This window comes from Gossypium raimondii, chromosome 12 (genome assembly GCF_025698545.1).
Source record: "Gossypium raimondii isolate GPD5lz chromosome 12, ASM2569854v1, whole genome shotgun sequence".
Lineage (NCBI taxonomy): Eukaryota > Viridiplantae > Streptophyta > Magnoliopsida > Malvales > Malvaceae > Gossypium > Gossypium raimondii.
The window spans coordinates 6,327,201-6,342,945 of NC_068576.1; the positions used below are offsets into that span (position 1 = coordinate 6,327,201).

At 31.4% G+C, this 15,745-nt stretch overlaps 1 protein-coding gene across 1 annotated transcript; it reads right to left on the reverse strand.

Annotated features, from left to right (window-relative positions):
• Positions 1-202: 202 nt before the first annotated feature.
• On the reverse strand, positions 203-3,418 carry LOC105763040 (elongation factor 1-gamma). Its single transcript, XM_012581075.2, has 8 exons — positions 3,309-3,418; positions 3,156-3,204; positions 2,469-2,618; positions 2,301-2,361; positions 2,168-2,220; positions 1,962-2,063; positions 898-1,408; positions 203-815 (listed from the first exon to the last, which is right to left on the reverse strand). The coding sequence occupies exons 2-8, from the start codon at positions 3,162-3,164 to the stop codon at positions 436-438; spliced, it is 1,266 nt and encodes a 421-aa protein (XP_012436529.1). The 5' UTR covers positions 3,165-3,204; positions 3,309-3,418; the 3' UTR covers positions 203-435.
• Between the last annotated feature and the right edge of the window lie 12,327 nt (positions 3,419-15,745).

A 15,745-nucleotide genomic window follows, 5' to 3' on the forward strand; every position in this document is an offset into this window, starting at 1 on the left:
TGTATGCGTTTTAGTCTTGTTACAGTATCCAAGTCTAATGCCAAATTGAAGTATACCGTAATAGTAATTATTCTCTGTATCTAGTACTCGAAACTGGTTTTAAATATCTTCCATTCACTCCACAAATAGTTATGGTCTAAAGAAATTTCTGGAATTCATGGCTGCCTACTTGCGCGAGGATTAATGAAATATGCGATGCAAGTTGATGAAATCTTATTATTTGTAATATAAAAAACAAAAACCATACATCCTTAATAACATAAAAAACACATTCCATAATCAACATCTGAGAATTTAAAACTTAATTGTAATGTTGGCTGAACAAGACTCAAAAAGGGGAGAAAAGAAAAATAAGTCCGAACCTGAAAAAAGTGACCGTATAAAAAACCCTGACAGGCAGAACTGTAGCAAGCAACATAAAACCAAAACATATTATCACTTAAAGCACTTGGCATCCAAGAGAGGCTCTCCCTCAAATGGCTCGCAGTCTTCAATCATCTGATTCACCCGTTCCTTCTGGGCTGCATCTGACAGGTCAACCTTCTTCCACTCGTAGAGTTCCATGTCATAGCACTCGTCAATCACAAATTGAGGAATCTCTTGCCCACGGAAAAGCCATAGTCCTTTCACCTTGAATGGAGGGTTAGCACCGATCACCAACATCTTCCCAAATGCATACTTGCGGGCCAAATCCATTCTCTGCAGGAATCCTCCAACCTTGTTCATTGTGACAAATGAAACTGTATTCTCCTCATTGTACTTGTAGTCACAAAACCACAGTGAGTATCCCTCGGGATCATACATGTCCCAGAATCCTGACACGAATCAAGTATCAGATATCACAAGCCCAAACAATGCTTTTAAAAGGGAGTGCTACTGTGAAAACAACAGGGATACCTTTAATTGCAACCTCTCGGAAATTGGTCTTTGTGTTAGAGTAAAGCCTCTTCCAGTCATCCAGTACCATCTTACTTGGAGGCAGCAAATCAAGAGGATTCTTTGGTTTGGGCTTTGGTGCCTCCTCCTCCTCAGCTGCCTCTGCCTTTGCTGCCTGTTTCTCAACCTCCTTTTTGGCTTCCTTCTTTGGTTCAGCCTTTGGTTTAGTTTCTTTTGGCTGGGCAGCAGGCTTCTTTGAAGGAACAGGTGGTAGAGAGACTGCCTGCTTCACTTCACCAAGAATCTTCTTGATTTTTGGCTGATTAACCAAGGTCCAAAAGTACCTCTCAACATGAGGGAACTCCGAGGTAAAACTCTTAGTCATGATCTGGAAGAAACCCAAGTAGAGGTTACATGTCATGATAATGTCAGCAAGGGTGACAAAATGTCCAACAAGAAAAGTGTTGGAAGCAAGATGAGTGTTCAAAGCGCCAAGGGCTCTCTTCAATGCAGCAATAGCAGCTTCCTCAGCCTACATGCAAAATACATATAAGAGATTAAAATGAAATAGGTAGGAAAAATCATACCATTGAAGCAAAATGAACTACCACTGAATTACAAAAATAAAATTTAACTCTTATTATAGATTAATAAATACATCAAAATGGGGGAGAAAACAACCTAATCTCTTAAAAATTAATAAGGAGAAAACCCATGCCTACTTGATTATCAATTCAATGGGCATTCCCTTCTACCAAGATTACTTAATAGTGCTTGAGTTGATTCCTTTCCAGAAACTGTGCATGGGAAAACACTACCACATTAAGCATGTACTAAATGTTGTCTAACTAATCCTCTCTAAAATAAATAAAACAAGAATCATAGACAGGTAATCAATGCCAATTTTCCCTTCACCATTCCCTCCTTAATATTTTGTATTTTGATGACTAAGTTGCCTTATTCCAATTTTAACATGGGACCTATTGTCTTATAATTAGAAAGAAACAAAGACTAAGTATGGCCCCAGCAAATCAAGCCCAATTAAAATGACAAAAGAATCTGCGAGGAAAGACAGTAGAACTTACTGGAGGAAGGTAAACACCGTAACCAAGTCTTGGATACAACCATTTTGCAATATTAGCATCAATTTCCATGGCTGCGAAATCAATCCATTGCTCGATATGACCCTAAGAAAGCCAAAGTAATACATACAAACAATTACTTCCATGGTTTAAAATAAACTTAACTGATGACAGAAGAAAACAAGACCATTGTACTATAAGAATCTTACATAATCAATCAATGAAGAACCACATATAGGGTTGTTAACCTTTGAGCGAGCAACTGCAAAGAAAAGTATACCAATAAGTAAACAAACGTTAGAGGAAGAAAATTTAGGATATGGAGTCAGCAGATCTTCTCACCATAACGAGCAATGGCATTGCTCTCAAATACAGGACCCTCAGGTGTTTCCAACACAGGAACCTAGAAGAGTTATAAATATCTTCAGTGAACTGACCTAAAAAAAGGTTACATAACATGTATAAAAAAAATCACTAGTTTAAATCTATTAATAGGAGTTACAAGGTCACCTTCCCCAAAGGGTTCATCTTGATGAACTCAGGAGTCTTATTTGACACACCCATCTCAAAATTCTCAACCATTTTGACCTGCACACCACTATATTCTGCAGCAATGAGTGCCTTAAAGGCATTTTTGTTTGTTTTTCCTGCATGCAAGACCTGCATGTAAATCAACACACCACATTGATTAGAAGAACCGGTTGATTAAGAAGTTGAGTTGAATGTCAAGCACCAGTCACTCCCTACAACTAATCCAGTAAAATCCTGAAATTGATCCTTTTCGCCCCATAAATTCTCTTAAAGACCAGTCACTTTACATTCTAAACCGCTAGACGGTACTTAGCATTTCCACCTACCATACACAATTAACCTAATTGACGTAACACCTCGCCATCTATCTTTCTTCTGGACAACGGATCCCAATTGAATCGAAGGTAATATAGTTAAAATCAAAATATTTTTTTATCGTTACTATTAGTATCTACAAATGCATAAACTATTACATTGATTTAGAGAGTAACTACATAAAACATATTCGATCTGCCACTTCCTTCGCAATGTAAAAAACTACTTACAAACTTCACTTTCGAATTCTATCTGAAATAACGCCCACCTAATCATTTGGTGTCAAATCTTTCAACAGTTAGACTACCACAAGAAACGAAACTAGTCTATATTCACACATATAAACCTTACCAGAGCCATTGTTTGATATAAAAGGGCGCTACAATTTGAGAATTGAGATCTGGAAAATGAAAAACAGAGAATAAAATAAAAGGAAACAGGAAAAATCTACAACGAGGAGAGGTTGGTTCCTATGAATGAAAGAAAAAAAATGAGAGAAGGAACCTTGCAGACGAAGTCGCAGCGAGCAGGAGAGGCTGCGGTAATAAGAGGGCGATAAATATAAAAGAAGGGGGGACTAGGGTTTTTGTTGAGTAGAGTGAGTATGATGTGGGGTTCTTTATCGGTTCGGGTTCGGCTTCGGGTTCCGGTTTGGATCCAGATTTACTAACCCTCCTTTTTTCGGCTTTTTAAGCGTGTCTTTGGTGTTGCAAGTAGTGGGTGTTCCAAGCATCAATTTACGGATATCCTCTTTTAGGTTAAAATATGCCTATAGTCCTTGAAGTTTTCAACCATTAAAAATTTAGTCCCAGTACTTGTATTTTTAGGAATTTAGTCCCTCTATTTTTCAGATTTCAAAATTTTGGTCTAACTGTTAATACATTTAATTTGTTTAGTCAAATTTGTTTCTGTGACATTTTGAAATAAAAAATTACTCACTTGATAACCATGTAATTAAAAAATAACTTTACAATTAACTTGAATTTAACAGAAAAAATTAATAATATTAACAGTTAGACTTGAATTTTAAAATATGAAAAGTAGAGAGACTAAATTTCTAAAAATATAAATATCGAAACTAAATTCATAATTTTGAAAATTACAATAATTATAGGCATATTTTAACCCTTCTTTAATTATTTTAATGGAAACTATGATTTTTTTCTTAATTATTTTCAAAAAAATTCAGTCAAATATTATCAATTTTCATTTCAATAGATTCAACTATGAAATCAAACTAGAAATCAATAGTAATTAAATAAAAATAAAAATATAAAAATAACACTTAATTATTGAACCGATTGAACGATTTCTTTTTCCTATTTTTTCTAATTTTTCTTCAGTTTACAAGTATATGCTCTATTTGCAACAAACCAATGTAAATAACGAAACAACGGCTCATGCTTGTAAATATTATAAATAGGTATGTTGTTTTTATTCAATATTTCCTCTTTTAATTCGCCTATTGAACATGTTGGAATAAGTAATAGGTATTTTTATGTTTTTCTATTAGTTTTTAAGTTATAAGGGTTAGAAACATAAAATAAATTTAAAACTTAATAAATCAAGATCTATCATATTAAATCATCAAGGATAAGTCAAGAGCAAAACTAGATACGGAAGCATACCTAAATTCATCAATTTTTAAAATCTAAGTATTTTATGATTTTGATCTTTCAAATTAGCACACAAGTAATTTTAAGAAGGTGACTCTCTTTTTCTAAAGATGGGATATTAGATCTATTAACAATTAACTTTTGTAACTTTTATGAATTAGTCCTTTTTCTTAATTAACTACTTAAACTATAAAAATTTTAAACCAAAATTTAACACAACTCTATAATAACTTTAATAACATCAAATAAATAGAAAAATAAAAATATATCTCTGTCTTACTAGTCAAAATTGTGGTCTTGAAACCATTGTTTTTGACACCACTAAAAATGAGATGTTACAAATAAACTTTATTTTTGCAAAAAATAAACTTAATATTTGTAAACTGAAATAATTGAAAATGTATTTATAGCATAAAAACAATTAAAAGTACAAACTCCAATTAAAACCAAATATCCTTAAATGACATTACACCCATATGAGTAGTGTACTCATGAAAAACCTTAGGTGTAGTCCCTTAGTAAGTGAGTCCGCAATCATGGAGTTTGTCTCAGTATGTTTTATAGGCACCTAACCACTTTGAACTTTTACTTTAACAACTAGGAACTTAAAGTCTATGTGCTTTGACTTTGATGTGCTCCCGTTGTTATTGGAATAAAGGACTACCAATTACTGTCACAATTTGCACCCTAATGATAAAATTTTGCATTAATATCCCATCAAAATTGGAGTTTTTATACCTAATTATCTCTAACTTATCAAACCTCTGATATGTGAGCTATTGGTAAATGTGTCCATATTGTAGTAAACATGTAACTGTTTTCTATTTATTTGGACAATGAATAAATAAATAAAGTTAATTTCACTATTATGTCTTTTGTATTTATGTCTTTTATATTTTGCATGCATAGGAAAATTGTGACAAGCAAAAATTAGCTCATTGATTGTCTAAAGTTCAAACTGAAGGTAAGTGGCATTGTAAAGAACATTTACATTGCGAGAAAGATAACTTACTTCAGTAGATAATCTAAATGAGTCCGTAATCCCGTAAAAGAATCAAAGTGAGCATTTGATTCAAATACTGAGAAGAATTATTATGTCGTCTACAATTCCAATTGGGGAGATGGCTAGTCTTGGCTATCGGAGCAATTAGCTCCACGAGTAGAGACATAAATGTACTCATTGGTAGAATAATACATTGGACTGGACCCAAGATGAATTAATTCTGAATCCGTTTGCGAATTAGTTCACATGTGACGTTCATGGTGTGATTTACCTAAATCCTAAGTTAGTCACTGACCATGCGTATGCAACTCATGTGCTTTGATATAAGTGGAGGTTTATGCTCTAAAGATGATTGAGCCCATAATCGATATGTTGGGTACATGACTTGTGTATGGCATGGCTTTACTAGCATCAGTGGAATTCATAACTTAATTAAAGAGTTAATGATATCTTCTTATTGGCATTGTGTGGATTGTTAAATATGAAACGTGGCCACGGGTTGCTTGTTCTCGAACGAGCAATTTATCATAGTCATTTGTTGATGGTGGTCATATTAATCATTAAGAAGACATAATGGTGATAATGAGATAAAATAGGATTGTATTAAGTGAACAGATTTAACTCAAATGAATCAATGATATCATATGAGGGTAACACACACATGACAAGGTTATTAGACAAAGTAGTTGGATGAATTGCTTTCGTAAAGAGTATATAATAAGGAGTTTTCAGTCATGGTACTTCTTTTGGATTGACTCTATGATTAAGTAATTGTGAATTATCGAAACGGTGCTTCTCGACATAATTGTTGTAACACCCATTTCTCGTTCTGTTATCGAAATAGGGTTACGGAGTATTATCGTACAAGTCGAAACATTTTATTTCAATTAACTTCAAAAAATAAAATAATTTCATAAATTCAAATAAGATTCAATGTGAAATAGAACATACATTCATGGGCCTTAAATCAAGCCTTCGAAGCTCTAAAAAAAAGTTACGAACATCTAGGGACCAAATCGAAACGAATTAGAACATTCAGGGAAAATTTGAAATTTTTCAAAATAGGGGTCACACGGTCGTGTGGAACTACTAGACCGTGTGATGTAGGGACATGACCGTGTGGAAAATCGTACTTCAGGCCGTATAACATTCAAATTAATTCTACACGGTCGTGTCGTAGGCCATGTGCTAGCCCATGTACCATTCGAAATACCCTCACACGACTGTGTCGTAGACCATGTGTTAGACCATGTACTTTGATGTTAGGTCACATGGCCGTGTCTCAAACCGTGTGAATACTGCACTTAAACACATTTAAGGCACACGCCCGTGTGTGACACACGGCCGTGTGATAGCTCGTGTCCCAGGCCGTGTGTGCCCAAAATTGACCCAAATCATACTCTTTTCTTTACCCATATGCATAGGTTCCTAGACATATTAAAACATACCATTTACAATCCCATCAAACACCTTCAATAACATTTAAAACATGTATATACAATCAACCTAGGTGCCTAACTCATGTGCCATCATTGACACTACAATGTAATTCACTTCCATAGTTACTTATGCAAGATACAATTTACACATTAAAATTCTACATCCATTTCATTTCATATCATAATTCAACATAGTGTCATTGTAGTTCATTCTTGATCAACCAATTCAACTTAAGTAAAAACATGCATACTTCCATAAGTTATTTAAACACAATAAGACAAGTTAAAGGTATAACTTGCACAAACCAAGTACTTATACATCCTATCCAAAATGAGTCCTATTACATGCTATATATGCTAAACCAAAATCAAAGTCCACCAAAGATTCCTGGATAGTGTGATTTCTCTTGTTGACTCGATCTTCCGAGCCCACAAAAACATAATCTACAAAAAAATGAACCAAATACAAGTAAAATTACATAAAGCTCAGTAAGTTCGTTTGAATAATCAATAAAATTTACTAACTTAAACATGATAAATCAAACTTTGCATTTAGGCAATGAAATTCCTAGCAATCACAACTTCCATCAAATGAATAATATTCAGAGCATTATTTCAGGGTTCGTTTCTCAACCATCGATAGAGAAAGATATTATTCAGTATAATCAGTGGATATCGCTCGTTTTGAGCAAACATTCAGTATAATCAATGGATATATGTAACACCCCTAACCCATATCCATCGCAGGAACCGGGTTATGGAGCATTACCAAAGTTTATAGATCAAACAGATAGAAATTTCAAACATTTCATATCATCAAAATATATCATCAAAGCATCATTCAAATCCAAATTATAAACATACCAAATTCAATTCATTTTTCCATGTACATAAGCACTTAAACATCAACTTAATTTCACATGCACATATCTAGATTTGGTTTAATTTACCATGCCATAATATGGCTTCAAATACAAATACATGTTTATATATATACCAAACCAATATTAAAATTATAATCTTATTTACAATCAATCTACAAAATAACTATTATTTAGACACCCTAGGTACATTCTAACACAAAAGACAGATATCGCCACATTTGAGTTCGGGATCGTTGTTGAATTCTGAATCGGCGATCAAAAAGTTAAGTACCTAACCTGCGCATGGAAAACAAAATCGTACGCTAAGTAAAACTCAGTGGTATTTCTATAATTCGAATATTTAAAGACAAGAGATTACAAATGTATAATTGAAATATAGACACATATTAATATTTAAAAAAAAAATCACAACTACCATATGTCAACTCTTTGAATTCATACATAATAGCATATCATATTTCATTTGTTTCACAAATATCTCAATTCTCATACTTGCTACATAAATAGCTTCTCACATTTGATTCACATTTCATTCAAACAATGGCATTATCAATTCCATATTCAATTCATCAGTATATAACTCATATATTCCATGTATTTAAAACATATTTCACATTTTATTTTCAATTCACTATATCACTTCCATTTCTCATACCATGTCATTTCAATATCAATTATAGAACTTTATTATTTATTTACCCCTATTAACACGACTCGGACTCGGACGAATACACGGATCCAACCAACATACCAGTTTGGCACCCAGTGCCTCATCGGATAAATCTGAAGTAATAACTGCGCCCGACACTATATAAATTTGACACCCAATGTCTCATTAGTTAAACTAAAGTAAATTGGCACCTAGTGCCTCATCGACTCGAAGTCGAAGAAATCCCTGAACTCTTCCTATCCTATGGCATGCCATTTATATCCGACTCAGCCCGATACAGTTAATAGGGTTCCAATTCACTTTCCAAATACAACCAATAAACAATTATCATATTTGCACATTATCACATTTACATATATATATTCATAATATATATATCAATTCAATCCAATTCAATTCAATCCAATTCAATTCAATTCAATTCAATTCAATAATCAATACATTCAATATGTATCTACCATTTCAATCAATTATCAAATGTCAATTACTCACCTCAATACTTACCATATGCATTAAATTGAATTATAACAATTAACAACTAGGTTTATAGAAATACAAATCAGGAATTCCGAGCTATTCGTCTTCGACTTTATATTTCCCATTTTTAGTCGAGGATTCCGATACGACGTTAGCTACGGATTTAAAACAATTAAAATTCATCAATATAACACAATTCAATTTCATATTGAATATTTCAAATTTTTACTCAATATTTGTTTATTTTTCAAATTAGTCCCTAAAGCGAGACTAATTTTTATTCTTCACATTTAATTCTATATTTTCATACAAATTCCATTTTAAACTAAATTTAACTCCTTATTTTACTTAAATCCATAAATTTTGAATTTTCACAATTTAATCCCTATTACTCAAAATTTACAATTTATTCTTTGAACTTTGAACAATTTAAAACCCTAGCATTCGTCTTTCTCCTTTCTTCTTTCTTTTTTTTCTTTTTCTTTCGGTTTGTATGGCTTTCTTTCTTTTTATTCAATTCTTTTAATACTTTTGTTTTATTATACATTAAATTATTATATAATACAATATATATACTTAACAATAAGATTTCAGATTATAATATAATATATAAATTAAATTTACATATCATATATATCACTAACCGTCCCACTCAAAAAACAATGGTAAAATTTCTTCTTTTGTCCCTTTAATTATTCTTTAATCTAAGATTTAACTTTCACCCTATATGCAATTTAGTCCTTACACCTAATTATTCTTAATTCAAGTAAATTCACTTAATCGAAACCTAATTAACTACACAAATAGCTTCGTAAGTATTTATTAAAAATTTTTATGAGTCTGATTTACGGGAACGGAATCCCGAGAATGCTCTTTTTTTTCAAATTGGCCCTTTTTAATTAATTAACTATCAAAACATTAAAATTTCTTAACGAAACTTTAATACCACCTTAATGACACTCCGTAAATATTATAAATATTTACTGCTCGGTTTATAAAAAAAAGGTCCCGATACCTCATTTTCTAAAACCACTTGAACTTAATAAATCACTTATATAACATAAATTATCAAATCAAAAACCTTTTTAAAAATCACACTTGTCTCGTAAATATTAAATAATAATATTTATGAACTTACTCGTTGGATTTGGTGGCCCCGAAACCGTTGTTTCTGACACCACTAAAAAATGGGCTGTTACAATATCGTTCGTTTGAACAACTTTCAGTATATTTAGTAGACATTGCTCTTTTGAGCATGTTCAGTATAATTAGTAGATATTGCTTGTTTGAGCAACTTTCAATATAATCAGTAGACATTGCTCTTTTAAGCACGTTTAGTATAATCAGTAGATATTGCTTATTTGAGCAACTTTCAGTATAATCAATAGACATTATTCTTTTGAGCACGTTCAATATAATCAGTAGATATTGCTCGTTTGAGCAACTTTCAGTATAATCAGTAGACATTGCTCTTTTGAGCACGTCCAGTATAATTAGAAGATATTGCTCGTTTGAGCACATTCAGTATAATAAGTAGATACTGCTCATTTGAGCATATTCAGTATTTAATCGATTCACGATGCTGCTCATACAAGCTTCAAAGTGTCGGCAACACATGCAGGACCTCAAGCCATCGTTACAGTCCATATCACCGACTCAAAGCCTGATTGTAAATCACCTACCCAAGGCCTGATAGATAATTCGTATTCCATTTTCGTTTTCAACATCATACCATTGTACAATATAACATTTTATAAAATTATATTAACATAGAATATATAAGAATCAACAAAAATATAATAAACGTACGAACTTACAAAATTGATTTGTAGTAAGGGTTCACCGTATCTCAATCAATGATTGACGTAATATCAATTCATTATTTCCATTTTCAATTACACACATCAATATAATCTAACATTATGAAATTAGATTAATATATTACATTTAAAAATTGTACTAAAATTAAACCGAACGAACTTACCAGACTAACTGCAGCAATAATGGAAGTTTAGAGACTATTTAGTAATTTTCTCTTTTCCTCGATTATTAGCTTGTCCTTGATCAAAATAATAATTTCATTCAATTATAAATTTCCAGCAACATAATTAACTATTTTATGCAACTAAATCCTTTTTGACATTTTTACAAAATTACCCCTAACATTTTACTTTTATGCAATTTAGTCCCTAAGCTCAAAACTTGCAATTTAACTAATTTTAATCTAATTTAAATTCAGCTGAATTTTATAGGGCCCCATGCAACCCATAATTTATGTTATTTCACAAAAATTCCTGTAATTTTATCACTTTCACAATTTAGTCCTTAAACATTAAAAATATCAAAAATTACTTTACAAAATAGTCCTATTTAACATTCAAGCTTTATAATCTACAATAAAACTTCAAGAATATCCAGAACTCATCAATAGCATAATCCATAATTTTTAAGCATTTTGAAAACGGAGAAACAGTTTAGCTGGACCTAGTTGCAACGATCTTAAAAACATAAAAATTACAAGAAACCAATTAAAATTGGCTTACCAAATTGAAGGACAAGCTTGGTCGAAGCTTCCTTCACCTCCAACAATTGTGTTTTGGCATTTTTGGGAGGAGAATCAAAGAAATTACATTGTAATTTAGCTTTTATTTTAATTATAATTCATTTATTTACAAAATTATTATTATAACCTTTTAATTATAACGTATATAATTTATAAAACATATCCATAAATGTTCGATATACAAGTATATGGTATAAATACCATCCAAGAAAGGTTTAATTGCACAATTAGTCCTTTAATTGTTTCAAATTATTGATTAATTAAGTTTTATTTCAATTTAACCCTAAACTAATTAAAACTAAATGAGAAATAGCCCAAAATTAGTGGATTTAATAATGTCACCACCGCTTGGACTTTTTGACCATGGTTTAATCACCATTTTGGTCTATTTAGTAGTTTAAATCTATAGCAATTAACTTTTACCTCTTTTACAATTTAATTCTTTTACCTTAATTAAGCAATTAATCATAAAAATTACCGGACCAAACTTCAATTCACCTATAATAAGACTCTATAAATATTTAATAAAATTATTTTTGCTCTTAAATTATAGAAACGAGGTCCTAATACCTCGTTTTCAATAACCACTTGACTTTTGAATCGAACCACCTATACTAACTTTTAATTCTGTTAGTTAAAATTCCTCAAATTAAAATTCAATATAAAAATTATTGTTGACTCATATAATTTAAATACTAATTATACGAACTCACTCATCAAATTTGTGGTTTCGAAACTATTGTTTTCAATTCCATTGAAAAACGGGTTGTTACAATTGCAATCACTAAAACATAATTGTATATGTCCGATTGGTCCCTCCGATATCACAACAAAAGCTCGACTAGAATGCATTTGAATCAGAAGAAAATTTTAGGACTTTAGGAATACTTTAATTGAGTTGATTTATTCGATGTGTAATTAAATTAGGTGGTCGTCAGAATTGTTCAACTAGAGATGATGAGTCATGAAACTAACTAAAAATACGACAAAGGCAAGTGCACCTATTGATAAATAGTATAGCAACGGTGAGTAGAGATATCGTATCCACGAAGACTAAAAGTACTAGTAATTACTGTTTTCCTATTATTTAACTGACAAATTGGAGTGATTGGTTTAAGCTAAAATCTACTAAATTAATTAATTAAAGAACTCAACAAAGAATAAAACAGGAAAATAATTAAATAATAACTAAGAAGCTAAACAATACGCAGGAAAAAATCTACCTAAACTTCATCTATCATTATAAATCTGAATTAAACGATTTATTCACTTGGTATCTTGATATGTAGAAATCCCTAAACTATGCTAATATCTCTTTCGAGAGTAAAAGCAATTGGCTCCAGGTTGATTAATTGAAATTTTTTTCTAATTAAAACCCTTATTGTCACATTAACTTTATTTATGAATCCTCCTATTAGATTTGACTCTAATCCGGTAGATTTATATCGTCCTATTTCTAGGATTGCATGCAACTCCACTCAATTATGCTAGATCTACTCTTAAACAGGGACTTTTCCTCCTCTGATTTAAGCACATTAAACATGTATTAATATTTAGGAAATATTAAAAATAAGAGATAAGCACACATAACTGAGAACAAAAATCAAGTATTTATTGTGTAAAATAGAAATCAATAATAGAATTCATCATAGGATTCATCTTCCCTAGGTATCTAGAGATTTAGTTCATAATTGTAAATAAAAATATTTCAAAGTCAATATAACCACTAGAAATAAAGAAACTCATAAAAACTTCAAAGAAATTAAAAGGAGGTTTTCAATCTTTGATGGAAATCTACTTTAGAGTTGGCTTTAATGGTGTTTTGCGAGTTGTTTTCTTCAATACACTCTAATGGCTCCTTATTTCTTTTCTTCTATTTGGTATTTATAGACTTTAGAATGCCCGAAAAGCCTAAAAATTATGTTTTTCCGAGTGTTTGGGATGCGAATCGCGAAATCGACACAGTCTGGCACATGGCTGTGTGTCCAGCCCGTGTGGCTCCTTAAATATGCTCTATTTGTCCGATTTTAGCTCATTTTTTGCTCTTTTTGCTCTCAAATTTTCTCATAAGTATAGAAACATGAATTTAAAGGATTAGGAGCATAAAATTAACTAATTTGCATAAATAATCATCCAAAAAAGCTTTAAGAATAGGATTAAAATATGTTACTTTTATCACTTGTCAAGAGAATTTGATTAAAGAATTTTTCTTGAAAATTTAATTTGGAAAATCTAAGTGATTTTTGGAAAAATTAAATTTGATAAAGTAAAATTAAATTAATCAAATCAATTAAAATTAATATGATATTTTTGGAAATTAATTTTCAAGTCAAACAATTGGCCCAATGGGTAATTGAACTTGAAAATTGGATCTGAGATCGTAAATTTAGTCCGGGAGCTCAAAATCGAAACCAATATCCAAAAACTGGTCGAACCAGACCTGATATGTGAAACTGGACCAACGGTCTAACCGGTGGTTAGACCAAACTGGTCAAATCGTCATTGACTCGAACCGAACCAACAGCAGCCGAATCGGCTCAGGGTGCCGTAAGAGTGCTGCACCTGCATCACCAGACACAACGGTGTTAGTGGCTGCGATGGCAACGTCCTGGTGGTTGGCAACGGTTGGTCGTCAGTGGTTGAGCAGTGAAAGAGTTACACTCCTATTGGGACTCTACTAGAGCATTTGATTTCAAAATAATTATTTCAAAAATAATATTATTTTAATAGTTTAATATTAAATTTAATTTAATACTTATCTAAATAGTATTCTATTAATTTAATATTAAAGTGATTATCTTAATATTTAATTTAATTTAATGTTTATCTTGTAGATAAATATTCTATTATTTTAATAAGATTTAATATTAAATTTAATCTAATATTTATCTTAATAAACATTATATTAATTTAATATTAAAGTCATTAAGTTTAATCATAGTTGAACTCTCTAAACTCTCCCTATATAAAGAGAGCCTTGAGTCATTACTTACACACAGTTGAATTCAAGAGAAAGTTGTAGAGAGAAAATTCTTTGAAGAGATTATTCTAGAAAATTTATAGAGATATTTTTCTAATTTACAACTTGACCCAAAAGTTTAGAGAAATTGCAAAATTACCTCACTGGTAAGTTTTGTGAAAATTTTTCTAATTTGAAGCGAGCCTACACTCGGCTGACGTGAGCTTGAGGATAGCGTAAAAGACTACTTGGTCAAAGCGCTCATCCTAGACGAACCGAAAAGGTACAATTTTGATTAAGTGTTTATTATTTTCGATATCACAACCAAGATCTTGTTTTGGAAAAAAAATTAAAACTTTGGTTTTTCCCTAAATTTATTTTCCGCTGCATTTTTCAAACTCGTTTTTTCCAACATGAGCATGTAATCTTTTGTTCTCTGAAGATATCTCATAACCCGATTGGTCATTATCTAATGGTTCATACCAAGATTGCTTAAATATCTGCCTAACAATGTACACAATGTCCGAATGCGTACATACTTAAGCATACATTAGACTCCCCACTCTTGAGACATAATGAACCTTGCGCATTTCTTTAATCTCAAAATAATTATTAGGGTATTGGTCGAGACTTAACTTATTATTGACAAGCAATATGTTATTAACATATAAAACCAAATATAGAATCTTACTCCTGCTAAACTTTTGGTATATAAAATTATCGACCAAATTCATCTCTAAACTAGATGAGATAATCATTTGGTAAAATTTGTAGTACTATTGACGGGAAATCTGCTTAAACCTATAGATGAAGTTCTTTAATTTGCAAATCATTAACTTTGCATCATCAGACACAAAATTTTTTAGTTGCTCCATATAAATGTATGACCAATGTTACCATTGAAAAACCATTAACTTAACATTCATCTGATGCAGTTTAAGGTCAAAATATTTCACTAAAGCCATTATAACATTTTCTTTAGTGGACCTTCTTAATGACATTTGTTTTTGAGGCTGTTGAGTTTGTTCTTCTAGAACAATTACCTCATCTTGAATAGGGAGTTATTCAATATTGTCTTATTGAGGTTCTAGATTCACTTCTTGATCAATGATAGGTATGAGAACCTGAACATTGTCAAAAGTGATAACAGTAACTAAGTTAAAATCCAATTCATCCTCAAAAGCAACATCTCTAACCTTATTTCTCCTTCCAAACTCAACATCCCCAAAAATGGTGCAGTTATCATATAAAAAATATTCCTAATTATGGTTGTCTTTAGAGGCACTGTCCAAATGAACACTTTCAGCCTTATCATATTTCAACCTTTCTT

What these genes read in the sequence shown, in the direction of transcription:
- LOC105763040 (XM_012581075.2), bottom strand. An exon ending in AGATGAACCCTTTGGGGAAG is followed by an intron (nt 2,362 to 2,468) that starts GTGACCTTGTAA and finishes TAACTCTTCTAG; the next exon opens with GTTCCTGTGTTGGAAACACC. An exon ending in ACGGTGTTTACCTTCCTCCA is followed by an intron (nt 1,409 to 1,961) that starts GTAAGTTCTACT and finishes TTTTGCATGTAG; the next exon opens with GCTGAGGAAGCTGCTATTGC.